Source organism: Syngnathus acus, chromosome 8 (assembly GCF_901709675.1).
Source record: "Syngnathus acus chromosome 8, fSynAcu1.2, whole genome shotgun sequence".
Lineage (NCBI taxonomy): Eukaryota > Metazoa > Chordata > Actinopteri > Syngnathiformes > Syngnathidae > Syngnathus > Syngnathus acus.
Window position 1 is genome coordinate 2,990,577 of NC_051093.1, and position 25,093 is coordinate 3,015,669.

The 25,093-nt window shown below is 47.4% G+C and overlaps 6 protein-coding genes and 1 long non-coding RNA gene across 7 annotated transcripts; 3 read left to right on the top strand and 4 right to left on the bottom strand.

The window, feature by feature from the left end:
* Positions 1 to 181: 181 nt before the first annotated feature.
* On the bottom strand, positions 182 to 4,198 carry spns1 (spinster homolog 1 (Drosophila)). The gene is given in 18 exon segments (XM_037257455.1): positions 182 to 598; positions 680 to 698; positions 700 to 800; positions 803 to 847; positions 941 to 1,038; positions 1,129 to 1,165; positions 1,168 to 1,192; positions 1,285 to 1,474; positions 1,618 to 1,770; positions 1,855 to 1,925; positions 1,928 to 1,999; positions 2,069 to 2,135; positions 2,205 to 2,356; positions 2,464 to 2,600; positions 2,833 to 2,898; positions 2,966 to 3,187; positions 3,439 to 3,543; positions 3,993 to 4,198. Coding segments are annotated over 16 exon segments (1,518 nt in total). The 5' UTR covers positions 3,180 to 3,187; positions 3,439 to 3,543; positions 3,993 to 4,198; the 3' UTR covers positions 182 to 527.
* Positions 4,199 to 4,723: 525 nt separating this feature from the next.
* LOC119126201 (nuclear factor of activated T cells 2 interacting protein) lies at positions 4,724 to 5,965 on the bottom strand (the record flags this gene model as incomplete). The annotated part of the gene is given in 7 exon segments (XM_037257335.1): positions 4,724 to 5,001; positions 5,067 to 5,161; positions 5,244 to 5,288; positions 5,291 to 5,390; positions 5,562 to 5,610; positions 5,612 to 5,761; positions 5,871 to 5,965. Coding segments are annotated over 7 exon segments (696 nt in total), but the record flags the coding sequence as incomplete, so codon positions are not given.
* Positions 5,966 to 6,034: 69 nt separating this feature from the next.
* On the bottom strand, positions 6,035 to 7,199 carry LOC119126313. Its single transcript, XR_005098628.1, has 4 exons — positions 7,159 to 7,199; positions 6,408 to 6,512; positions 6,206 to 6,267; positions 6,035 to 6,130 (listed from the first exon to the last, which is right to left on the bottom strand). It is a non-coding gene; the product is annotated as an uncharacterized LOC119126313 (long non-coding RNA).
* A 4,018-nt stretch (positions 7,200 to 11,217) lies between these two features.
* On the top strand, positions 11,218 to 13,122 carry LOC119126202 (gibberellin-regulated protein 14-like). The gene is made up of 5 exons (XM_037257337.1): positions 11,218 to 11,236; positions 11,790 to 12,475; positions 12,551 to 12,636; positions 12,715 to 12,899; positions 13,001 to 13,122. Exons 1-5 carry the CDS (start codon positions 11,218 to 11,220, stop codon positions 13,120 to 13,122), a joined length of 1,098 nt encoding a protein of 365 aa, XP_037113232.1.
* A 3,043-nt stretch (positions 13,123 to 16,165) lies between these two features.
* sgf29 (SAGA complex associated factor 29) lies at positions 16,166 to 18,760 on the bottom strand. The gene is given in 11 exon segments (XM_037257480.1): positions 16,166 to 16,483; positions 16,705 to 16,867; positions 16,948 to 16,983; positions 17,178 to 17,324; positions 17,499 to 17,586; positions 17,589 to 17,627; positions 17,699 to 17,763; positions 18,014 to 18,086; positions 18,171 to 18,246; positions 18,320 to 18,394; positions 18,664 to 18,760. Coding segments are annotated over 10 exon segments (870 nt in total). The 5' UTR covers positions 18,386 to 18,394; positions 18,664 to 18,760; the 3' UTR covers positions 16,166 to 16,366.
* An 810-nt stretch (positions 18,761 to 19,570) lies between these two features.
* Positions 19,571 to 20,686, top strand: nupr1b (nuclear protein 1b). The gene is made up of 3 exons (XM_037257502.1): positions 19,571 to 19,781; positions 19,971 to 20,107; positions 20,418 to 20,686. Exons 1-2 carry the CDS (start codon positions 19,685 to 19,687, stop codon positions 20,096 to 20,098), a joined length of 225 nt encoding a protein of 74 aa, XP_037113397.1. The 5' UTR covers positions 19,571 to 19,684; the 3' UTR covers positions 20,099 to 20,107; positions 20,418 to 20,686.
* A 1,087-nt stretch (positions 20,687 to 21,773) lies between these two features.
* doc2a (double C2-like domains, alpha) lies at positions 21,774 to 25,014 on the top strand. Its single transcript, XM_037257472.1, has 10 exons — positions 21,774 to 22,661; positions 23,042 to 23,121; positions 23,319 to 23,393; positions 23,513 to 23,622; positions 23,685 to 23,811; positions 23,888 to 23,947; positions 24,097 to 24,290; positions 24,366 to 24,447; positions 24,507 to 24,603; positions 24,689 to 25,014. The coding sequence occupies exons 1-10, from the start codon at positions 22,421 to 22,423 to the stop codon at positions 24,823 to 24,825; spliced, it is 1,203 nt and encodes a 400-aa protein (XP_037113367.1). The 5' UTR covers positions 21,774 to 22,420; the 3' UTR covers positions 24,826 to 25,014.
* The last annotated feature ends 79 nt before the right edge of the window (positions 25,015 to 25,093 follow it).

Genomic DNA, 25,093 nt, shown 5'->3' on the forward strand with positions numbered 1-25,093 from the left:
ATTAGTAAATATAGTAACTCTGGGAAGGCGAGTAGACATATGCCGAAACGTTGACTATAAAATAAGTAGTAGAAAATCTGGTTTGCAAACTACGAGTTGGTTAGCAAGTACTGGATGATTAGCAAGCACCTAAAAGATGACCAGCGACGAGATGCAGTCTCATCCAAACAAGTGACATAAATGAAGGAGGTAAACAACTTATCTTGGTTTATTCGGTTGATCTAAGAAGCCAGTTAGCAAGCTAACTCTCACGCAGGTGAGAAAATGACAAACGCCGGTAACTACAAGAGCAGAAAGTTGAACACCTTAACAGAAGCATAGCAAGTTAAGGAAGGTCAACACTAGTATCCTAAAAGACCGCACAAACAGTTGAGTATCCTAAAAGTGGTCTTTTCTTATAAAAAAAAACCCTTTTTCTGGAGATATGGAGTCATTAGAGTTCGCTGCTGACTCGTCTCAAATAAAAAAAAGTGATAAAAATGTCAGCGGCTGCTCCCTCCCACTGGGAAAAGACGGCTGGCAGGCCGTCAAATCAGAACGCTGGACACTGGAACCAGAGTGGATCGCCCACTTTTGGGCACCCGGATGGGCCCGTCATCTGCGGACAACAACCGAGTCACAATCATATTGCCACCGTCACGTGATGTGCTGGCGCGTGTGAGCGAGCGTGCTAGATCACCTGCGGGGGTAAAGTTCTCCTGCTCGGTGGCGATCTTGCTCGATGAAGAGGGCGGTGGCCAGGAAGAAGGCTCCGCCCCCGACGGCCACGAAGGCGCAGAGCAGCAAAGAAAGTTGAAGGAGCGAAACTGCCACAGGAAGGATCCCGTTTCCTCAAGGAGTCCGACACCTGAAAGAGAACAACGGCGATGGATAATCACACAATCGACAACTGGAAGATAAAAAAATGAATCGCGTGCGACAAGATGGAGCGCACGCGTACCACTCCGATGAGATAAGGACTTCCGGCATCTCCAAGAAGATGCGAGATGACGATCTGAAATGCCTCGGCGTGGAGCGCCGCGTGGGAACCACCACATACTAACACAACAAAAGAAAGAACCACAAGCATGTAAGTAGAAGAATAAGGAGGGAGAAGAGAGGAAACGTTCGTCACGTCACGGCACTGACCAGCAGAATGTCGCCACGATGGCCCAGTTCATGGACAGAAGGTCTCGCCCAGGAAAATAAACACCTGCGCACAACACAAGGTTGTCTTCATTCCAAACCACAAACAAGTGGCGAGCGCCGGATGACAAGTGGCAGAGGTGGCAACGCTCTACTCACATAAGTGCCGACGGTGCTGGCCTGGGCACAGACCACAGCGAGGTAGAGGAAGGGCGCCGAGAGCAGCAGGCCGGCAGCACATACCAGCGGGTCAGCGCGCGGCGTTCGGCTTCGGAGCCGACGACTGATTTGGACTCCGCTGGCCACGCCCAGCACGCCCGTCACGCATGTGATGGCGCCGAAAATCAGACTGCAGGCACAAAGTCACCAAGTTATGAGACAGATGGGCCAGTCGCCAGTCCAGAAAAAAAAAAACGAAAGGTGTAAAAACTGTTGTTAACATTACGTCTCAATTCCGAGCGGCATCCCCTCCCCTCCCTCCCCCAGGCTCACCTGTCCGAGGATGAGCAGTGAGCTTCCTGGCAGGGTGCGCGTTCACCCGTAAACATGGCCGCCCTGAACAGGAAGGTGGGCGCCCACAGCGCCAGGGAGCCCGTAACAAAGGCCACGGCCGTGAAGCCCAACGTGGACAGCACGAAGCTCGGGCTACAAGTGAACCACCACAAATATAGAGAGCGCATCAGGTTAGTATTTAGCGAACGGGCGAGCCCAGCCGGCCGGTGCACCTACTTCCTGCTCAGCGCTCGCACGTCGTCTGTCCAGCTGCTGTGATGAAGCTGATGTTCGGACCGAGCTTCTACGTGCACCCGCGTTTGGGCTCCTGCACCACCAGGACCAGAAGCAGCACGGCCACCAGACCCAACCCCGGCGTCACCTGTGATAAAGCCAGACAACTTAGACAACAAGCACATGCACGGACACGGACGCACAGCCACGGACGCACCCTCAGAGCCCAGTGCCAGTCCTTGGCCACGTTGCTGACTTGGGAGCCCACGATGTAGCCCAGGCCACTGCGGAGAAATCAAGAGGATCTCACTGGCGGAAATGAAGGCGCACGTCGGCGCCGGCGGCGCTCCTACCTGCCGACGGGAATGGCAAAGTAGAAGACAGACAGCATGTTTGTGCGGCGGTCCTTGACGTAGAGGTCGGCGATGATGGTGGGCGCAATGGTGGAGTAACTGGCCTCGCCTACGCCCACCAAGCCTCGTGTCAGCAGCAGTGCCCAGAAGTGCTGAAAGCAAAAGACAACACAGGCGCTCGTCGTCACCGCCCGCACAAGCCAACTCGCCCATTGAGCGGAGGAGGACAAATGGCAAGTTTGCGAAGGTAGCCGCTGACCTCCTTGGGCGTGTAGGAGCTGGCAAGCGTGACAACGGACCAGAAAGTGATGCCGACGCTCATGATCAACTTGCGGTTGTAGCGGTCGCCCAGGTAACCGAAGAGCGGCGCCAGGAACATGTAACTGCAGATGAAGACTGGAAACCAGAGGCAGCAGGGAGTGAGGTCACCACCCACATCTGCCGCCTTTCGTCCAGCGCTCAATCTTGCGCCGACATAGCGACCATGTTGGATGTGGCAACAACTTCAGGAGGCAAATCGCCCACCCCCTGTTCAGCGATGGTCCTACTCTGCCACATCCAACATGGTCCACGTCCAGTTGAGCGCTGAAGGCGGCATCCGCGTACACTACGTCGGACGTGCTCTCACCCGTCTGGAGCAGACCCGATTTGCTGTCATCGATTCCAAAATAACGCTCAATGTCGGGAAGCACACCTGCCGGGCATATGACATCATCAGCGTGCAACCTGTCGTGTGCACATTTGCGTGTGCGCGCTTGTACCTGCGATGGTGAATCTATCCATGTAGTTGAGCAGGTTAACGTAGCACAGGATCAGGACGGTCAGCACAGCACGCACTGGCGTCACGCCACTAAGCTCCTCATTCTGCACCGCATCCCGACGCTGCACTTCCACTTCCTCCTCCTCTGCTGATGCCGCCTCGCTGTCGTCAGACAAAAACGGCGCTGCGTCCGATGCAGGCGCGTCCGCGGACATGGCGGCCGCTGGGGGCAATGACAGACAGCTCATGCAATTAGCTACAGCCACATCAAGGAGATCCAGCTTTAGGTCATGTACTAGTATCCTCTGTCCTCACCAGTAATAGAATGACTTCAGTGGGGGTAAAAAAAACATGACTCAGTAGTATGTCATTCTACTGATGTGCAGAAATGCTTTACTAGTGAGGACACACAGTGTACTAGTATATGGACCTACAAGTAGATTTGCATATGATGCATGTTTGAAGCAAGTGTACCTAATCAAGTGGCCTGACGGCGCAGCGTCTTGAAGAAGCAAAATCACGAGTTGCATTAGAGATGGGCGTGTCTTGGAGGAATGTTTGGACGCGTTTCTTCCGGGACTGAAAGCATGTGACTGGACAACTTTAACGGGCAATCATTCACTCATCAACAAGACTCATTTATTTTTATTTTTTCCCCCCGGATCATCATGTATAAATTGATCGCAGATGCAGTCATTAAATCACATTTATAGATAGAATTTCCAAAGGAATTCTTGGCCCTTTTGCCTTCAGCTATGTCACCAACTGTTACTAAGTGTAAGATAATTAATTCAGTGCTTGTAAGCACGTAAGAATTTGCAATCAACAAATCACATACGTGTGACGTCACTGGCGCCAGATACGAGTGAATCCGATAAACACCAAAACAAAATTAAAATAATTATTATTATAAATAGACGAGCGCCTGAGCTTAATGTTGATCATGTCGACATATGTTCTAATGTGTTGCTATTGCGCCATCGGAAAGCCCAAAATAAACAGAGGGGGGGTGAGAAACTTGTATTTACCTCCAAATGCGACGACTCAGACGCTTTCGTCCACTTCGGACTTAATCTCCCCGAGGCTGTTAAACAAACATGTTTTTGCTGCTTTCTTGTCTTGTCGCCCGGCGAGAAAAGTTTGTGGCGAATGGAAAATCTCACAAATTACATTTGGTTGCTGCCGCCATGATGTTTTGCCGTCAACTTCCGGTCCATAGCTCACGTGACGTACAGTCACGTGTTCGCATCTGACAGCTGAGGCAAAATTGGCCCACGTGACCCAAACAAGTTAAAAGTTAAAGTTAAAGTCCCAATGATCGTCACACACACATCTGGGTGTGGTGAAATTTGTCCTCTGCATTTAACCCATCCCCGATTTTGATCCATCCCCTGAGGGAGAGGGGGGCAGTGAGCAGGAGCGGTGCCGCGCTCGGGAATCATTTGGTGATCTAACCCCCCAATTCCAACCCTTAATGCTGAGTGCCAAGCAGGGAGGCAATGGGTCCCATTTTTATAGTCTTCGTATGACCCGGCCAGGGTTTGAACCCACAACCTTCCAGTCTCAGGGTGGACACTCTACCACTAGGCCACTGAGCTGGTTACAAGTGGACGTTTGATCCTTTCGTCATCGACTAAGTTGAAAACCAAATATGTTTCTGTGTGAATAAACAATCCTTGCCTTTGCTTTAAATATAATATTGTTTTGCTCTCTATGAACAACTCCTCAACATGCGCATATTTTTTACAAGAGGCAACAATTAACCAAAAAATGTCTTTAATGTCATCCAGAGTACAAACAAAATGTTCTTAAAAATACAGTGATTTGGTTTCCCCAGCATTGACAAAAGAAGGTGGCAGTGCTTTTGTGTCGGCATCACATCCACACCTCGATGATGTCTCCGTCCTCCATGTGCAGCTGCGCCGGCGTCTGTCCCTCTGTCACCTTGCAGCCATCAAAGTGAAACTTGACTTTCTGCTTGGTGGCGTCGGGGAGCGCAGACACGTACTGCGAGAAAATGCCGCCAAGCTCCGCCTCCTACGACACCCATTAGCCGTTATCCAAGTGAACGAGAGTGTTAGGAAGTGGCTGCGGTAACAAACTTTGTGCACGGAGAAGTCCCGCGTGGAATCTCGGTCTTTGCCCTGCAGACGCACCGTGATGACCGGGCTCTCATCCGTCGCCATGACGACGCATTCTAGACACACACAACAAACATTAATACATGACAGGCTGGCATTGGAGAGGTTTGACAAAAGGACTTGTGCTTGTCATTTGACTCACCCAGATGTCAGCAATGTCCAGGCCCAAGTCACCCACATTGGCCTCGGAAGAAGCTCGGCCTCCCCCCTCAGCAGCCGCAGGCGGAAGGCTGGCACGCCCAAGATGTCCGCCAACTGATTCAGCATCTGGCCCACCGATGTGCTCTAGGGTGAACCTGCGGGGATATTTTGAGGCACAAGCAGATGTTGGCAAAGTCTGTCAAAAACTATCAGTCTACTTTCATGAAGGTTGAATAATTGATTGATTGATTGATGACTGATTGTTGATTGACTGACTAAAGTGATTGAACGTAGGCGGCGTGTGTGCGCACGTACCATCGTGACGGGCAACTTGTAGACGTCAGTGCGACATCGCACCTTGAGCACCTGTTGGTCACATGACCGCAGCCCCAGTCTCCGTCACGATCATCACGTCGTCAGCATCCTGCTGTGGAAGGTCACGCGCCGTCTCCTGGTGGATACACCCATTGGGGGAGAAGACGGCGTTCACGGCACGCAGCTTCCTGTCCACCTCGCTGACACGTGCCACACACCGCCATGGTTTTATTGATGTTGCGCAAACAAAGTAGCAAAGTGCTAATAATGTGCAGCGCTTGCAGCCGTACATATGCAAGGTCACTCACCTTTATCTTCTTCTTTGAATGTCGCGACCGTTTCTGGAAGGGAATGTCTGCTGGGGAAGGGGGAGAAGACGCAAGGGGACTTTCTTCCTTCTGACACACACACACACACAAACATATGATGAATTTTGTGTGTGCGTATGTGCACGCAGTACTTCCTGGTGTGCACCTACACTTCCTGTTCGCCATCAGAGTCGCTGATGGTGATACTGAGCTCTTTCTGACCCGCCGTCGGCGACCACAGTTTGTCCACATCGCTGTTGTCTGCGGACAAAAAGAGCAAAAGTGGTATGAAATTTGTCATTGGCAGAAGCAACATCTTCATGGCCCCCCTCCGACCTGGTCTTTCATACTCCGTCAAGGACTGGAATCTTCGCCTTCAGTAGCAGGCTGCTGTTCACCTTCAAGACAGCCAAACATTCAGTGGCATCATTGCACTGCTGGCCTGAACTATTGATGTTATTTCCATTCAGACTGTATACAATAAAATGTGAATTAAAGACATTGCAGTGCATTTTATTATTTATCATTTGAAACTGACCTTGTTAGAGTAGATGGCACGGGACAATGGCCGCAGAGTCTAAGATGCGACGGCGTTTGGGCGCCGGCTTGACCGCCCCGCCGAGTTCCTCATCAGAGAGCCTGGCTGACGGAGACGCCACATGACAGAAGGAAATGGCATTTTCTGATTAATCACCTACTGCCACACGCTATCAACTGCTAGCGTGCTGTGTACAATCATTGGCAGGAAAATCATGCGCTTGATTCCAGATGATATATCAAATAGAAAATACAAATACTTTCTTAAAAAATAGTGACAATTTTTAACACCATTTTCTTCGTGCTTCAATGATATTGGTCTTGATGATTAAAAAATATATCGATTCATCGTCATAAACCTAGGGATAATTTGGGGTAATAAGGGACATTTTCTTTTGCAGATTAGTGTTCTCATTGCGTATAAACTGTCTGAAATCTTGGGTTAGGGGTCACAGCTGGATCTTTGGAGATCGCAATGCGGAAAACTGAAAACATATCGACTCCAATGCCGTGGGTCACTTACATGGGAGAATAATAATTGTTTATTGCGCATGTTTTGAAGTGAAGCTGAGGGCCTTGTGAAGTTATCTTGGGCTAGCTACATGCATTACTTTGACTGTTTACAACACTTTGACATCAAAGCAACGGGTATGCTCTAATCAAACACAGAACACTGTAATGTCAAGAACAGTTTCTAGAGTTTATCTAGTGGTTTCTGCTTTATAATCAAACAACAAGAGAGAAAAACTCACTGATTCCGCCATCTTGTGTTTGATCGCGTACATAGTGTTGGCTCGTGAGTGAACGATTCGTTTAAAAGAACGAATCTTTGCAGTGAACGAGACTTCGTTCTTTTTTTCCTTTCATATATACTTCAAACCAGTAAATGTCAGTAATGCCCATTGGTGCTACCCTCGCCGAAAAAACAAAACAAAGAAGAAAATCAGCCAATCAGCAGCGCCAGCGAGCGTTAGATGGAGGAGGGACTTTACGAGTCAGTGACGTAACTTCCCGTTCACGAACGAGTCGTGAATTGCATTTCCCGTTCACCAACGAACGAATCTGTGAGTGAACGAATCACTCAGTGAGTGAATCACTCAGTGAGTGAATCACTCAGTGGATGAATCACTCACTGAGTGATTCGCATTTCCAGTTCACCGCGAGAACGGATCAGTGAGGGAACGAATCCTGGCTTTCCCGTTCGCGAACGAGTCAATGGATCAGTCAGTGGACGTGTTGCGTCTCCTGGCGTAAACTATGTAAACCAGAATGTAGATTTACGATTTACTTATAGTAGGTTTTACATAACATGTATGCATATATATGCCTAAATATTGTTATCCAATATATCGACTGCAGTTTCACATTAGATTGCTGGTTTGAGATGTACTTTAATTATTATTATTATTATTATTATTATTTTAATAAACATTTAAGTTATAACTTGTCTGGTGTTTTACTCCTTGTTTTTATATTCACCAACCAAAACATAAAAATCAGACATTTGGTTAACTGCTTTATATGACAATATGTATATGTGTTTTACGTTGAGTTATATATATATAATTTAAATTATAATTATCAAAGTTGAAACTTAACTGTTTCAACTTTTCTTTATATGTGTTTGTAATTATGAGCTACGATGTTAGGGAAGCTATCAACAATTCATGTAGCACATGATAAATACCTGGAATTCCCGGATGGATACAAACGAATGAATCACAATTTGATTAAAAAAGTAACAATTTGATTTGAGTGAATGTTCTCAACAGATGACTGCAAACGAAAAGTCAAAAAGTCAAAGTCTGCTTTATTGTCAATTTCTTCACATGCCAAGACACACAAAGAGATCGAAATTACCTTCCCACTGTCCCACGGTGACAAGACGTAGTACACAATTTACAAACAAGTAAACACACAAAAATAAAAACAAGAAAAAATGGCACAGTACATTCCATTTGGGTGTGTTATGCCTGCAAATGCACACCTGAATCTCTTTCCGGCTACAGCCTGTTCCTAAACGGATACAGTTGTATCATTTTATTCAGTATTTAAAAGTATCAAAGTATTTGTCTTTGTGTTTCACTGTGACCTTGAATCTGCGGCGTTGGGGAGAAACGGGAGCGTTCCTCGCAAGGAAGGTGCGCAGATGAGCGTCACCTCCACCCAAAAACAGGGACAAACCGAATAGTTTGTAACAAGCTGTCAAACTCCTCCGCTGCATACCAACGTGTTGATTTCGTGTTGCGCCTTTAATGTGCAGGTTTCTGTCCCTGCACGGTCCCCATCTTAGAGGTTGCTGCTGCAGAATGCAGACAGGGTCACCTTCCCTCTGCTATTCGTGAGAAGCTCATATATAAATGCATATATCATTTTGTTTGTTTGTTTGTTTATTTTCACATACAAAAACATTTCAAATGTACATCGATTAAATAAATGTGATGGAGAATGTCTAAAAAACCCTCCGGGGGCTGGCTTACGAAGTGGCATTCTCCAGAAATACGAGTACATTTAAGGTCAAATTTCAATGGATCGAGAAATATGCGTCCTAATACATGTCATACAGATGAAAGATAAAAGAAAAATGAATAACAGGGATAAGGCATACAGCAATAGGGTAAAACACACCAAAACTATAAGTCAAGAGAATAATGAATGGATCCGGGTTCATTTAGCATACCATATGGAAAATATTTATTGTCTAAGAGAAGTGATTTCAGAGCCTTCTTAAATTGGTGAGTCCCCTCGAAATAGTGGCAGCGAATTGTAAATCTTTTACCCTCTGTAGCCTATGTTACATTGCGTTTGGGATGTACGGGCTATTGGTGGTCTGAGGTCATTTGAGCTGCGTATGGGGTAATTATGGACCTGAGGGTTGATGAGCTATGAACAAAGAGACCAATTTGAAGATGATTAACTTGAAAAACAGTGAGGATACCGAGTAAAGAGAGGCTGAGATGAATGTTTTGGATGTACACAACATATTACTCTTCGAGCTCGTTTCTGCAGACGATATATAGGCTCAAGTTTGGTCTGGTGAGTACTAGCCCAAGCGATATTACAATAGTTCATGTACGGATAGCTCATTGAATAGTATAGCATAGTGGCTACCTCGGAGCAGATTAGATGACGGATTTTACGTACAATACCAATAGTCTTCGCCATTTTCATGGAAATAGTCATGATATGAGATTTCCATGTAGAATCAACATATAGTGTCATCGGCCTTTTGGTTCACAGTACAGGTTGAAAAAAAGAAATCATGAGAACACATAGCTTTAATGCATGTTTACTCTTTGTGATATTTTTTTCCGCGTCTTAAAAGGCTTGTCTGAAGCGTTGAAATGACGTCACGCTCGTCCTGTTCAATTTTTCAAAGTCATACTCCACACAGGCATGTTCAGTTTTGTTTTTTTCAGGGACAAAACGTAGGACTCCTCCCTCCCTGTCTAAAACTGCGCAAAGAGCATCATCTTTGGGGGCATGTCTTGGGAGGAGCTGACTGGCACACGGTCAAAGTGGAAGTTCAGCAAGCATCATCCACTGACACTGGCGAGCGAGCACCGACGACGCACCAGCATCTTAATTCAAGTCCAAGTGGTTTGCTGCTTTGTTTCTGACCGAGCTGGGCCCACCACATCCATCCCCACCATGTCGCCGTCATTCGCTGCCAGGCTCTTGATGACCCTCACACTGTGTCAGACCTGCACTGGTGAGCCATTATTTGATAGATTATTGATATGTTATTTCAATAAGTGGTTTGATCTCATCTTTCTTCATCGGATGTATTGTCTTCCACTTGGAAGTTTTGAACGTTTTCTTCTTTAATGGCACACTCGTAAAATTGTTGGGTAAAAAAACAACCCTATTTGGGTGAAAAATTGGAACCTCAACTTCCTGGTCGGTCCAATTTTGAACCCAGCCATTTTTAATGAGCACGATCTATGTCATCGGAAAAACTCATTTGTAAAGTTCACTGTCCAAAAACTGCTACAAAGTAAAGAAAGATCGCATGAAAGCCAGTTTCTGCCTTTACTGCGCAGAAAGCACACAGAGAGAAGTGTTGAGGACATTGTTAGACGACAAGCCATGCACCCCACCTTTTCTTTTCGTCTTGCAAGCCAAGTGGTTGATCATGCGTGGCTCTCATCATATTCTTGTTGTCGTTCCAGAGCTGTTCGGGTGTCCGACCGGATGGCTGGAATACAACAAACACTGTTTCTTCTTCGGAAATAAACCTAAGACGTGGTGGGACGCTAGGCTCGAGTGTGCGTCTAAGGGAGCCCACCTGACAAGCATTTTGGACCAAAGGGAGCAGGTACCACGACTCGCTCAGTCGCTCGCTCACCTTTCTCTCTCTCTCATTGAACTTTGTCTTTCTTGCAGGATTGGCTGCAATCTCAAAAAACAGGTGCCGTAGCCTGGATTGGCCTGCGACGTGAGACCACTGGCAAACCGTGGCAGTGGGCAGACGCAACACCTTTCTACTACTCGTGAGTGTCCTTCCGTTGAAAAAGTGCGACAGCTTGTGAGCCTCAGGCGGCGAATCGCTCAAAGGGTTTCTCTTGCGTACCTGTTGCTTTAAATGATGACGATTAAACCTGAAAATACCTCATTATTCATGAACAAGAGCTCTGAAAGACTTCTTCTCATTGTTATTAGAGAAAAAATTCACTGAAATAGTTAGCGCTAAAAATGTTTTCTCTTGCAGGACATGGAATGGCGGTGAGCCAAACAACGTTGGTGGAAATGAACACTGCGTTCAAATGTGGCCCAGGGGTCGTTGGAATGACTTCCCATGTGTCCATTCTATGCCCTACATCTGCAAGCGTGAGTACAGATCTTGTTTTGTAACTGTAGCGTGTCACTACACTCCAAAAAATTAGGACTTGGTGATATTTACTTGAGAAGAAAAAAAGTCACATTTTGCCTACAACTTCATGCTGGAAATAGTCCAAGTGGCGTGGCGTGCGTGCGTGCGTGCGTGACAGCCAGCCTGGAGAGAAAAAAGGGGCCGACTCCCCGCTTGCAGAAGATGCCGCCACCTCCTGGCCAAATGGAGAAGGGCGTCATGCTCACCTCCGTGGCACCTTCTCACAACCGCCTTTGGCCCCGCGCATCAAAGCCAGTCTTGTCAAATTGATTCAATATGAACATTGGTTCACTCTCCCTTTTGAACGATTCATGGTTTCATAATTGGCAATGTCTATCAAGGAACGATTACTTCTGTGTAGTTCTTTTTTTTTTTTGCATGAATATGTTCACCATTTGATGAGTTTATTTAGTTCAAGGCATCTCTCAAAATGTGGCCACTGTTGAACCCTTTGCGGGACCCAACAGCAACATTTGAGTATCTTCTAATGTGTGCTCTCCTTTCAAATAGGTCCTGCCAGTCCCACCATCACTACAGCCAAGCCTGTCACTTGTCCTGCTCCTGCTCTCTGCCCCACCACCACGACAGCCAAGCCTGCCACCTGTCCTACTCCTGCTCCCTGCCCCATCTGTCCCGCTACCACCAAGCCTGCCACCTGTCCTGCTCCTGCTCCCACTACAGCCAAGCCTGCCACCTGTCCTACTGTCACCTGTCCTACTCCTGCTCCCACTACAGCCAAGCCTGCCACCTGTCCTACTCCTGCTCCCTGCCCCACCACCACTCCCGCCCAGCCTGTCACCTGTCCTACTCCTGCTCCCTGCCCCACCACCACTCCAGCCAAGCCTGTCACCTGTCCTACTCCTGCTCCCACTACAGCCAAGCCTGCTACCTGTCCTACTCCTGCTCCCTGCCCCACTACGGCCAAGCCTGCCACCTGTCCTATTCCTGCTCCCTGCCCCACCACCACTCCAGCCAAGCCTGTCACCTGTCCTACTCCTGCTCCCACTACGGTCAAGCCTGCCACCTGTCCCACTCCTGCTCCCTGCCCCACGACGACGGCCAAGCCTGCCACCAGTCCTGCCGGCCCTCCTCCGACCGATGGGGAGCTCGAGATGTGCGCAATCTCCACCAATGACAAGGCGTGTTCATCCCACAACGTGACATGCTCGTGCCTGCTCGCCATGATTGCCAACCCGGTGAGTTAACGGCTGAGCCGTCTCCAAAGTGCATTGCCTCATTGTCGTCGTTCTTTTTTGTTCGGGTGTGCGCAGATGGGCGGATTCCAAGGCGTGCTCGACGGTCTCAGTGTGGCCCGGAGCATTGTCATCAGAGGACAATCCAATGCCAAAGCAAAGAAGTAATAACCCCCCCTACACACACACACACACACACACTCTCAAAGAAGGCAGCTAGCACAATGGCATTTGTGTGGCAGGCTGGTGGTCAACCTGGACGCGCGCGACGCCAACAGCAAGAACGTTACCGCAGCGCTGCACCTGAATATGGACTTGGTGAGTCAAACCTTCACCCTCAACTCTAGAGTGGACCGCAAGTGGGGTGACAGCAGACCGGGGACCTTCCCCGACGGACGCCCCTTCGGAAGCCGGTCTCCCCTTCAAGGTGATTGAAGATGCATGACAAACGTGTTTTTGGCGCCGCTTGACCGCAGTAGAAAGAGTCGGAGCGCTTACTGAGCCTGCCGCCATCTTGTCACTGTTCAGATTGTCATCAAGTGCGGCGGGATGGCAATTTCCACCTGGACTTCAACGACGAGCTCCAGCAGGACTTCGCAGGTCCTCAACTGATATCGGGAGCATCAACTGGTTGGAGGTGTGGCAAGTGAATGCTGAGCAGCGTCCAACTGATGTGATGACGCGGCCGTTGTGACGCCGCTTCCTGTCAGGGCGTCAGCATGCCGACGGCAATCAGCTCCATTGTATTGGTTTCTTTTCGAGCTCGGTTGCCACCACTTGTTCCTTTTCAAACTAGATGTGTAAAATAACTCTCACGGTACGAAATTTTCACAGCAGAGAAGCGATTTGCTCGTGTGGAAAATCGAGTGCCAGTCGTAAGAAGACACTTAAATTGAAAACAAAGGTTCTGATACGTTTTTTTCGGAATCGTATATAAATGTCACTTTATTCAACTGATGTACACGTGTTTGAAGCAAAAATAAAGGTCGTTGTCTTTCTCATGATTCTTCTTCAGTCAAATCTGTAGCATCTCCAAATTGAACTGACTCTTATGAGGTTGGCCAAATAGATTGTCTGTTGATAGATGTCTGTGGTGAGAAACATACGTGACTGGCAGTGTCTGGCAGCGTTGCAGAGATAAGCAGCAGCAGCCAAACTCTTTGATGGCATCTTTACCCAGGCGACTGCTCTGTGCGCCGTACCCAGATGCAGCTGAGCAGGACAAAAAAAAAAAAAACGAACAAATAATCGGACACAATTTCTTTCATTAGATTTGATATGCTGCCAATGAATGCATATGGAATAGAATCGATTACTGTATTAGCACCTGTTGATGGGCTAAACGTGCGCGCGCACACACAAGGAACAAAATGTTTTACCACCCAGCATGAAACAAAAAAATATGAACACAAATCAGGTCAGGTATTAAACCGGACGCAAATCGAAAAAATATGTCGACACGGCTGTGGCGACCCTAACGGGAGCAGCGGAGTATCACATTCATTTCTGGCTTCATATTCATATCCCGAGTTCAAACGTTAGTTTTTAAAGGCATAACTAATTAACAAGAATACATACTAAATTCGTCACGTGCATCCTAATTTGATGAGGTACCAATCGCTGTCGCTAACAGTAACTGATAATCATAACACACTTCTCTTCTGTATTTTTCTTTTTCTCGTGGTATGTATGTATAGACGGCTCCAGCGGGGCATGTTTCTCCGTGGCGAGTCATTATAGCGTTTAATCAGGTCCGTTTAAAAAAAAATTGAAAATTCCGGGATGGTTGCAATGTTTGCAGCGTTAGCTTAGCTTGTATTCGGCTCGGACAACCGAGAAGTTCTACCGGCCGGGACCTGATAGTAAGAGATGACAGGACACGGGCTGTGTTCAAATATATTCACTTATTAATCACAATAAAGGGATTATTTATACGGTGAACTCGACTGTTCACTTATACTCAGGAGAGAATGTGTTTTCCAGTGCTACTTGAGCGCGCACTTAATACGTCATTACGTCGCATTCAGATGTCGTCTAGTGTTGGCTCGTGAGTGAACGATTCGTTCGAAACGAACGTATCTCTTCAGTGAACGAGATTGAACGAATCACTTCCTAAAGTGAGTCGTTCTTTTTTTCCTTTCATATATAACTTCAACCAGTAAATATCAGTAATGCCCATTGAAGCTGGTGCTACCCTCGCCGTAAAACAAAACGAAGAAAGAGAATCAGCCAATCAGCAGCGCCAGCGAGCGGTTAGATGGAGGAGGAACTTTACGAGTCAGTGACGTAACTTCGCGTTCACGAACGAGTCGTGAATTGCATTTCCCGTTCACCAACAAACGAATCTGTTAGTGAACGGATCACTCACTGAGTGAATCACTCACTGAGTGAATCACTCACTGAGTGAATCACTCACTGAGGTGAATCACTCACCTGGTTTTCCCGTTCGCGAACGGTCATGAGTGAACTGCCTTCACTGTGCATCAACGGATCAGTCAGTGGACGTGTTGCGTCTCCTGGCGTGAACTATGTAAACCAGAATGTAGATTTACGATTTACTTATAGTAGGTTTTAGCATAACAATGTATGCATAGTATATGGGCCTAGAATATTGTTATCCAATATATCGACTGCAGTTTCACATTAGATTGCTGGTTTGAGATGTACTTTAATTATTATTATTATTATTATTTAATAACATTTAAGTTATAACTTGTCTGGTGTTTACTCCTTGTTTTTATATTCGCCAATCAAAACATAAAAATCAGACATTTGGTTAACTGCTTTATATGACAATATGTATATGTGTTTTACGTTGTTATATGAGTTGGTGTCCCAGAAATTAACAAATGTCGGCATAACGTTTTTTTTCCAACCTTTTATTCAAACACAAACACATTCGATATATAATAACACCATCAACTACAAGCCAACAAAAACAAAATTAAAACATCAATGTCGGCATAAAGCGTGTCGGCTGGCAATGGCATAGCAGCAATGCTGTCTGTCACTCCACTCGTGAATCTTCGTGAACGACCAATCAGCCAGCGCCCAGCGAGCGAATTTTAGATGGAGGAGGGACTTTACGATGTCAGTGACGCTACTTGTCCCCCCGTTCTCTGAACGAGCTAGTGACGCAATTTTCCCGTTCACGGACAGGGTGAGAGACTGTTGCCACGGATCAGTGTGTAAGTGTTGTATTATAAAGAAATGTGTTAATTACCCGAGCCAATTATTATTATAATAATAATGTGTGTGTGGGGGGGGGGGGGGGGGGGGTTGTGTAGTTGTATTGTTGATGTGTATGGTTTGTTTCCACTGGATGTGAAAAACAAAGTCATTGAACGGGGGGATTCATTTGAACGATTCGTTTGAACGAATCTTTTGAGTGAACCGATTCTAAAGATTCGGGTCACCTAAAAGAACTGGAATGCACATCACTAGCGTACACGTCATTGATGCATTTACGGACTTGCGCCGTGCTGCCTTCATAGCAATCCGCCGTTGCGAAAATATCCCGCTTACTTGTGCTTTTGTAAAAATAGCACCCACTCGTGCACTGACAGATATTTAAATACTACTACTAAATTGACCAAACTGTGAGACATGGACATCCGTGCACTAAAATGGGGTTCACTACACTTCATAAGTTGTGTGATGCGTATATTATGTGCTCATTAACAAATACATGGCTCATTCTGTATCTTTTAATGTTTAAAAACCATTTCACACATATTTTACTATTTACAGTTAATATTAATGACATATTTCCTTGCAAGTTAAAAAAAAAAACCAAATGATTCTTTTGGCAGAATGCACTTCCTTGCTTTGCCACTAGGTGGCGTTTGAGGCGAAGGTGATGTGCGACGATGTCTTGCGCACTTTGGTTTGCTTTTACTTCTTCTTGTTCTCCTTGCAGGCTACCACGTAACGTTGAGCCACGTTGAGAGGCGGTGAGTACCCGTCGGCGTACGACGTGTCTTCGAACAGCACCGAGTAGTCGTCCTGGGGCTGCACACCACAGTGGCAAAGCAAACACAACAATCATTTACCTTTTTTCTCACACCTTTCAAACCGTTTTTCAAAGCATTTTAAAATCATCATCCCGGATCACCTGTGGTAAATTTGAGCTTTCAGCGAAAAGTACTGAAAGAGCCAACGGTTGATCCAAGTCGACCTGCAAGGGTCACGTAGCCTGTGTGCGCGTGTGCCCGTGCGTGTGCGCGACTGACCCTGTGCGGTGGGGCGTGTATGAGGGCGCGGTAGAAGCAGGTGGTCTGTGGGTAAAGGGCGAGCACCAGCTGGTCTTTGCTGAAAAGCGCCTCGGGGTCCGTCTCTGGGTTGGCCTTCCATTGCGGCAGCGGGATGATGCGACGCCTGCTCAGAGTGTGTCGCCTGATGCAAGCGCACACACAGGAAGTGACATCAGACCCCACCAGCATGGCTGACAAATTTCCTGTGGGTGACATACTCACTCTTTGCCCTCTTCATCGATGTCATCCACCTCGTACCTGACAGAGGTTACAAGTGGTGAGTGTGGTTTGGCTTGTTCATAATTGCATGAGCAGAGAGCATGCACTTGTTTAATCATGAATGTCAAAGTGGAGTCACCACAAAAAAAGTGTTTTGCATTTTATAAGTTGTAATATCAGTGTTGACCACTAGATGGAGAACAACACAGACTTGAATTATTGTGAACTCTCACTTGTTTGCAGCGTGGCTGTAGCTCACAACCTCTGCCAGGATCCACTGCTCGTCTCCGTCCACCGCCTTGACCCTGGCCGCTACCTTGTCTCCCTGCTTGGCCACATAGTCACCGCTGGCGGGCGTGGCCCCACACAGAGGGGGCGGGCTGAAAAGATGGACAGACACTGTTTTGTGAGAATAAATATTTCATGTACTGACAAAAACAGCAGCATAAGCTAAGTTCTGATATGTTGGCTGGAGTTAGCTTTTCAAGAATGTAGGCAGGCTTCACTGCAAAGCACCAATAAGCACGTCAACTAAAAAGAGCGTGCTGCGGCACCTCTCGCCAGGCTTGCCAATCCAGAGCGGCAGCGTCATGGCCGACTGCTGGAGAAGCGTCATGAGGACGCCACGTCGCATGGTCTTCCTGGGGGGTCACTGTCGCTGTAAACTCCGGCCATCTTGGCGGCTGCAACGGACGACAAGTGTGATGAGGTGAGCGGAAGCCGGGGACAGGACGGGACGCAGGCGCGTACGCACCGATCCTTCGCTCCTCTAATAACGACTTGATCTCGGCTATTTTGTCCAGTGCACGACGCAGGATCCTGAAAACGAGACAAACTTCAACGGTTAACATGGCAACACTCTTGTAGTCATCTGTTGCAACGCCTTCCACATTGTCAGTCGTTACCACGACAACTACTATTGCAACTCATTGTCCCCATAATGACGTTACACATTCATGTTACACCGTGACAATTGTTTCGGTGACAATAAGTGACGTGTTTGCCATGCGTTACCATGACAATGGTTTACAGGTGTCAATGCTTGCCATGACAACACGAGTCAACCGACCCACACTCCGCCTCCGCGTCGGCCTTGGCAGTAGTGTAAAGTCCTCTCAACTTGGTGCGGTAGTACGGCGACGCTGCGGGACAACAAGTGCACGTTCAGGTCGAACACGTGCCGAACTTGCCGTGTTGATCGCCAAGAAACAAAGACGCCCACTGACTTTTGTTTTCCGTTTGCATCCTTTCGTGGGTTTTGTGGATGTTGAGCAGGTTGTGTTCGCTGCGTGACCGCTCCTCCTGAAATACACTTGCACTTATTTGACCATGTGGCCAGACGCGCGCACACACAAATGACACTGTGCAAGCTGACCTGCGTGTGTCTGATGAGTTGATGGAGTTCAGTGAGCAGCTCAGCGATCTTAGTATCTGCTGACATCTTCTGCAACTACATACAACAACACTTGTACTTTTGAATAAAAAATGAGGCTATATTAAATGTTATAATTATATTATATGCTCTAAATGACGAGTGTTATTTTCCAGCTATTCGCTTCAATGAGCTAGGAGCCCATGCTAGGCTCGTGTTCGCCAGGACCACGAAACAGAATAAAACAAAACCGTACGCATGTATATGCCATTAAATTAAACCAGCCAACACTTGCTTTGATTGGCACAAAAGCATCAAAACGACGTAAGGTTGCAAATTAACCTTACAAAGATTATCCGCTTGTTAGCGGGTTAGCTTTGTTTTCCCTTACTTCCACTTAGAGGCTTCTTCGTCTCTTTTTTCCTGCTGTCGAAACAGATACACGCAGGGTGCACTGCCGCCTGCTGGACGCTAACACGCACCGACGAGCATGTCGAACTGAGCTCACCACACGTAAAAAAAAGTTGTAAAAAGTCCAAGTCGGAATGCTCAGACTTTGTAGACTCCTCCTTTAAGAACAGTGATGTATATTGTTTGTTTTTATTGTTTTTTATTCTTTAAGTCATGTTCGAAATAAAGATTCATTCATTCATTGGAGCCAACGTGTCGATTCGTGTTTATTCTTTTTTGTACACGTGAGCACGTTCTGCATGCGTGTTATTTACTAAGTATAAATGTCAAGTCGGCAGCAAAGCACAAACTATCTTATCTTGTGTGACCTGCTTCTCTGCCAATGCAGCTGTGACTCGCAAACACTGAGCGCGCGCGCACACATACATTTGTCAGTGACCTCGTCCTGGTTTTTTAGCTGATAAGTTCGTTGGATGTTTGTGGGTCATTGTGGGGCGGCGGCGAGATAAAACTAATAATCATTGCTTTTTATTGGACTTGAACTGCTCGACCTTCGATCGCAAAATAAAATGAAAAAAAATGGGTTGTTGGAAAACTCTTGATTGATGGATTTATGCATGTCATCAAAAACTTGGACTATGAATACTACACAAGGACGTGACAAAGTGATGAAAACTTTGTCTAGCTGAAATTTGGGCAGACATATTTACTTGTTTTTGTCCTCGTTTTTGAAAAGGAAGTCCAGATGCGCAACTGATGCAATAGCAGGAGGAGCCTGGAAGTTTCCAGCAAAATAGCGGTTTGTGGCAGCCCGGGGGGAGGAACTGGACCGTCCCATAAAAGCGCCACTGAACACAAACACGCAGACAGAGCAAGCGCCAGAAGAGAGCGATCCTGAGCACAGCCGGCCAGTTTGTTTTATTTTTCCTGCGAGAGAAAAGAAAACCAGCAGCAGTCATGAGTCACGTGGACGTCAAGAACTTGAAGCCCACTAACTTCGAGGACCAGTACTACGACCAGTACGACTACTACAACCTCAGTGACAAGTATACAGGTCTACATCTTCATCATTATCATGATCACCATTGTTGTATTTTTGTGTGCCCTGCGATCGGCTGGTAGTCAGTGCGCCTTTTACTCAAAGGCAGCTAGGATGAGTTCAATGGAGGAGAAAATGGATGGTTGAACGTTGTTTCTGCTGTTGTTTTTCTCGGTATTGCGCTGGCGATGATGACATCATCAGAGGGGGCGTCGCGCAAAGGCCGCTCGAAGAAGGAGGCCAGTGACAACACCAACAGGCACAACCCGACTGGACACGAACGCAAGATAGTCGAGAAACTTCAAAACAGCGAAAAGAAGAGCAAAGAGTGAAAGTCAAAGGTCAGACCGCCTTTTCCCCCCCCTTATTTAATACGCTGCCTCGCTCCCTCCCACGGGCAGACGCTCTCAAGCGGTCAAGTTCCTGGCATCATTCAATAGGCCACGCCCCTTAAAGGCTAATAAAAGTACTTGTGGTATCGCTGAGTACTCGAGTGAATACTCGTGAAAAAAGCATTTTCACAATACAGTGCGACTTTTCTTTTTTTCTTTCAGAAGCACGTAACAAAACAGTTTAACGGGGTATTGATGGCATTTGAAGTTATTGCACTGGGGAAGAGTATTTAACTTGAACGTGATTGTGCCCCCCCAGGACCCGTCTGACGGCTCAAGCGGACACGACCTGCACTGACTATGGCACGGGAGCGCCCACGTTTGTCCGTCCCGACGCCTACGTGCGTCCGGACGATGACATCGGCTGCGTGTGACCCTCACCAAGCACCCAAGCCCCTCCCACCCGCAACGATGGCGCGCGTGTTGGCAGCGGGAACATTTGGGTGTTGATAAGGTGGATTTTGGAGTAAAATTTCAAATGGTTGTTGACAAAAAAGAAACATTAAATATAATGTAAACAACACTGCCCTCTGCTGGACTGATCATCACGTGCTGTTATTTCTGACATAAATTTTCCTCACTTTTGTCTTTCTCATACTGGCACATTGCTGTCGTACAGAGGTCAGGATATTGCAAACGTGGGCGTTGGTCATCGTTCATTTGATAGAGACGACTTCCATTTTATGGCCTTTGTTACCTTTTCTAGCTCAACTTGAAGTTTGTTCCATGTTTGTGTCTTCGTGTCACTCATGCGGGCAGCAAGGGCTCTTATTAAAGTCACCTACAGCATCTGATCTTTGACCCCGCTCCTCATGCCCAGGAACACAGCAACAGCCAGCCCATATATGGGTGGTGTATGGAAGGGGGGGGGGGGATTCAGCGAGGACAAGGAGGATGAGAATTCAACCAAGGCCATCCTCCCTCCCCACGGACTCCACCCAACACACACATGCACACGCACACACATACATACACAGAACTCCCTGAAAATAAGATGATACAGTTCAAGGGAATGTCTTTGAAATAAACATAATAATAATTCATAATGTAAAGTATCAGTATATTCTGAAAAAGTGTTGGCATTATTGTGAGCTTAGTGCAGTGATGGCTGGGAGGAAGAAGCTCCTCCCGTGTGTGTGTGTGTGTGTGTGCGTGCGTGTGTGTGTGTTGGATGCATACATGTATCATTAACTATCATTAAACACAAATTACACAGAGGATGAAGAGGAGGAAGACAGATGCGAGGTTTACTCCAACACCCCCCAAGGCTCTGCAAATGGGGGTTTTGTAGTGAGGGCGAGTGTGTTGAGGGGGGGGGGATCATGATAAAAGGAAGAGCCTCCTCCTCACAGGATGGAAAGAAAACAGTGGCAAGAGCACACAAGCTTATGAAAAAGAAGGTGTGAACATCCCTCCCATCTGCTTGCCCCCCTCCCTCACTGATTTCCCCTTTGCTGGATGCCACCGTCCGCTTAAACAGCCACCTGTTAGTTAGTTGACACCCTGATCAGCTGGACTCCTTGCTTTGGCTTCATTGGCATCATCCTAACAAGGTAACACACACACACACACACTGGTCACTCGAGCGCAATAAGCATGTTCGCCTGCAATCCGTGTACTGATATGATGTGTTGTGATCCATTCGAGATATTGCTGACGGACGATCGAGGCAAATGTGCGACAAGACCTTTGAAACTTTTTCCGTTGGTGCAAAACGCTCTCTTCTCTACTTACTTGACATTGTGGCAAGCGCTGATTATTTCTTAAAACATCATTTGCAACTCGTTAAGCAGCTCCACTTGCTCGCTTTGGAGCGCCCCCGTGTGGAGCTCACTTGAGGTGCAGGCAGAGCATCAAAACTTTCAACATGTCACATGCACGCGCGCACGCAAAGCCGTCAATCAGGATTCGAAGGAGATCATGAAAGGGGAGTGTGAAAACGAGCGGGGAAGGAGACATCTGAGGATGCTGTGAATGGTCGCCGAGATACGAGCGAGCCAGTCAATCCTTTCATGAGATCTGAGAGTCGGGCAATTCTTTTATGGGCGTCATGGCATGTTATGCCAGCACTAGCAGTCATATGACTTCATTGCGGACAACAAAGTCTCACTCCCACCAGTGAACAAACTGACTGACAACTTCTGAACCAATCCACAGGTGATCTGTTTTGATTGACAGATCTGCATTCATCTCATTTAGTTTTGAAGATCAATCTCACATTTGAAATAAAGAATTCAGGTAGGTAGTTTGTTTTCAGGCCGGATGAGCACGAGGAGGACCAAGAAGAAGCTGAGCATCTCCATCCGAGAGCACATGGCCATCGACGTGTGTCCGGGCCCCATCCGCCCCATTCGCCAGATCTCGGACTACTTTCCCCACCGCTCACCCACGTCCCCTAGGTCGTCGTCAGGTCTCGGCCCCTCCGAGACGGCGTGCGGCCTGCAGGGGGACGGGGATGCAAGCACGTCAGTGGACACCGTCGGCTCGGACAGCGACGACTGCAGTGAGGCTCCCCGTCATTCCGTGTGTGCGGCTAAGCTAACAGGCTATGTGGCATGCACGGCATGCTAATTTAGCTGTGTGTTAGCACATGATTTTTTTTCAATTCAACTTTTACATGAGGAACTAGAACGGTTGTCAAAGGTCACACCAACAAACACATTAACTCACGATGCTCCGACACTACGAAAGCGATACACAAAGATTTGGCCAACCAAGTTCAAGAGAACTTTGCTTAGCTATGTGCTAGAAGATAGCCGCTAGCAGATGATAATTTACACCACGTACGCCATCTTTGTGCTAGCACATGGTGTCCATGGTCCCACACCGAACTTGACACACTGATATGTTGTGAGTGTAGGATGTATTTCTTTGTGTGAGCAGCGGAATTGGGAACTCTGGAGTTTGAGCTGAGGTACGAGCAGGCGACCAGTCAGCTGCATTGCACCGTGATTAGAGCCAAGGTAAGACGCAAACAGGAAGTCCACGCACGTGGATCACGTGACAGGAAGAAAGACTGACTTATAATCATGTCAAAAATTATATCAACCTGACATAACAACATAACTGATCATTTAAGGCAGAGTTCCTCAAACATTTGGAGACCATTCTACTTCCCCCGTTTAGCGACGCAGCCATTAAAGGGCACCTGCTTCCACAGGGCCTGAAGCCGATGGACTTTAACGGCTTGGCTGATCCCTACGTCAAAGTTCATCTGTTGCCCGGCGCCTCCAAGGTCAGACCGCAACCTTCTACAATGTTCTACAACACTGCTTCTCCCCAAAAATCTGATTCACCAAGATCTAAATATGCAGTGCCGTAAATGACGCTAACGATGCTAACATGTGCCATCAGGCCAACAAGCTGAAGACAAAGACCATCCGCAACTCTCTGAATCCCGTGTGGAACGAGACACTGACCTATGTAGGAATCACGCAGCAAGACATGAACAGGAAGACACTCAGGTGGGTGGACGTCTCCACGTGTCAACTTGGACTTTTGAACTCTTCCATCTCGGCTCCCGCAGGCTGACTGTGTGTGACGAAGACAAGCTGACTCACAACGAGTTGATTGGCGAGTCGCGGGTTTCTCTCAAAAGAATCCAAGGAGACCACACCAAACATTTCCATACGTGCTTAGAACATCCTCCGCCGGTACCCTCGCACTCACTTGTGCTCACTCATACACAGTTCAACACGTCCTCATTTGTGTGTGTGTGTGTGTGTGCAGCTGCCGTCTCCCAGCACCATGGGTGAAGCTCTGCGAGGGATCTCCTGCTACTTGCGAGAGGTAAAAGCCCAACTTGTAGTGGTCAATATTTAGCTCACCAACCGGAATTTCTTCAAAACTGTCCATTTGTTTCGTGCTCAAGGGGGTCAAAGGTACCTCAAGATGATCAGTGGGTCAATCCACTGATGGCATCATTCTCTCGTCCTTAGTGGGAGAATGAGCAGCTGCACAGTCTGGAGGAACGAGGTCGCCTTCTCCTCTCGCTGCAGTTCTTGCCTCCGCCTTGCGGCGGCGATGACGAGCCAGACGAAGACGGCGGCGGGGGTCTCTGTGTGGGCGTGAAGCGCTGCGCTCACCTGGCAGCCATGGACGTCAATGGCTTCTCCGACCCCTACGTCAAAATGTGGGCCCGTTTATTTGCACAATTAGCATGCACATGCTAATCAGCATGTTGAAATGTTGTCGGTTCTTCTGACAGATACCTGAAGCCTGACATCCACAAGAAGTCCAAACATAAAACTGCTGTGATAAAAAAGACCCTCAACCCAGAATTTAACGAGGTACTAATTAGAGATGCAATAATTAACTGTTTCTGACATCGTGGGTGTGTGCTGTGCAGGAGTTCTTCTACGAGATGTCATTGTCGGAGCTGGCCAACAAGACCCTCGAGGTGACGGTGTGGGACTACGACTTGGGACGTTCCAACGACTTCATTGGTGAGACTTTGAGGGTGCTAACAGGTTAAATGCTCGGCCGAGGCCAAATAGTGACCGCACGGACGTCCGTTTGCTTCCCGTGTAGGCGGGGTGTGTCTGGGCGCTCAGGCGCTGGGCGACGCCCTTCGCCACTGGACAGACTGCCTGAATAACAAAGGCCAGCAGGTGGAGCGCTGGCACATCCTGACCAATCAGCTGCCCAAAAGCGCCAACCACGACTAAAGTTGCCATGATGGTGGCAACGCGTCACCTGACCGCCACATCAACAAAAAGCAACAAGCGGAAACTGAAGTGGACCATTGCAAACAAAGACTCCAGAACGCTTTGTTTTTGTATTTCATGTCACATATAGCCGGACTGATTTCCACACTTTCCACTTTTTTTTTTTTTTTTTTATCACATTAAAAGTCAGTTATCGTGATGAAATGCCACGACTTGCTACCAAAGCACGTCTGTGTTCTACTCTTTTGTCATTGTTTTAAGATTCTAT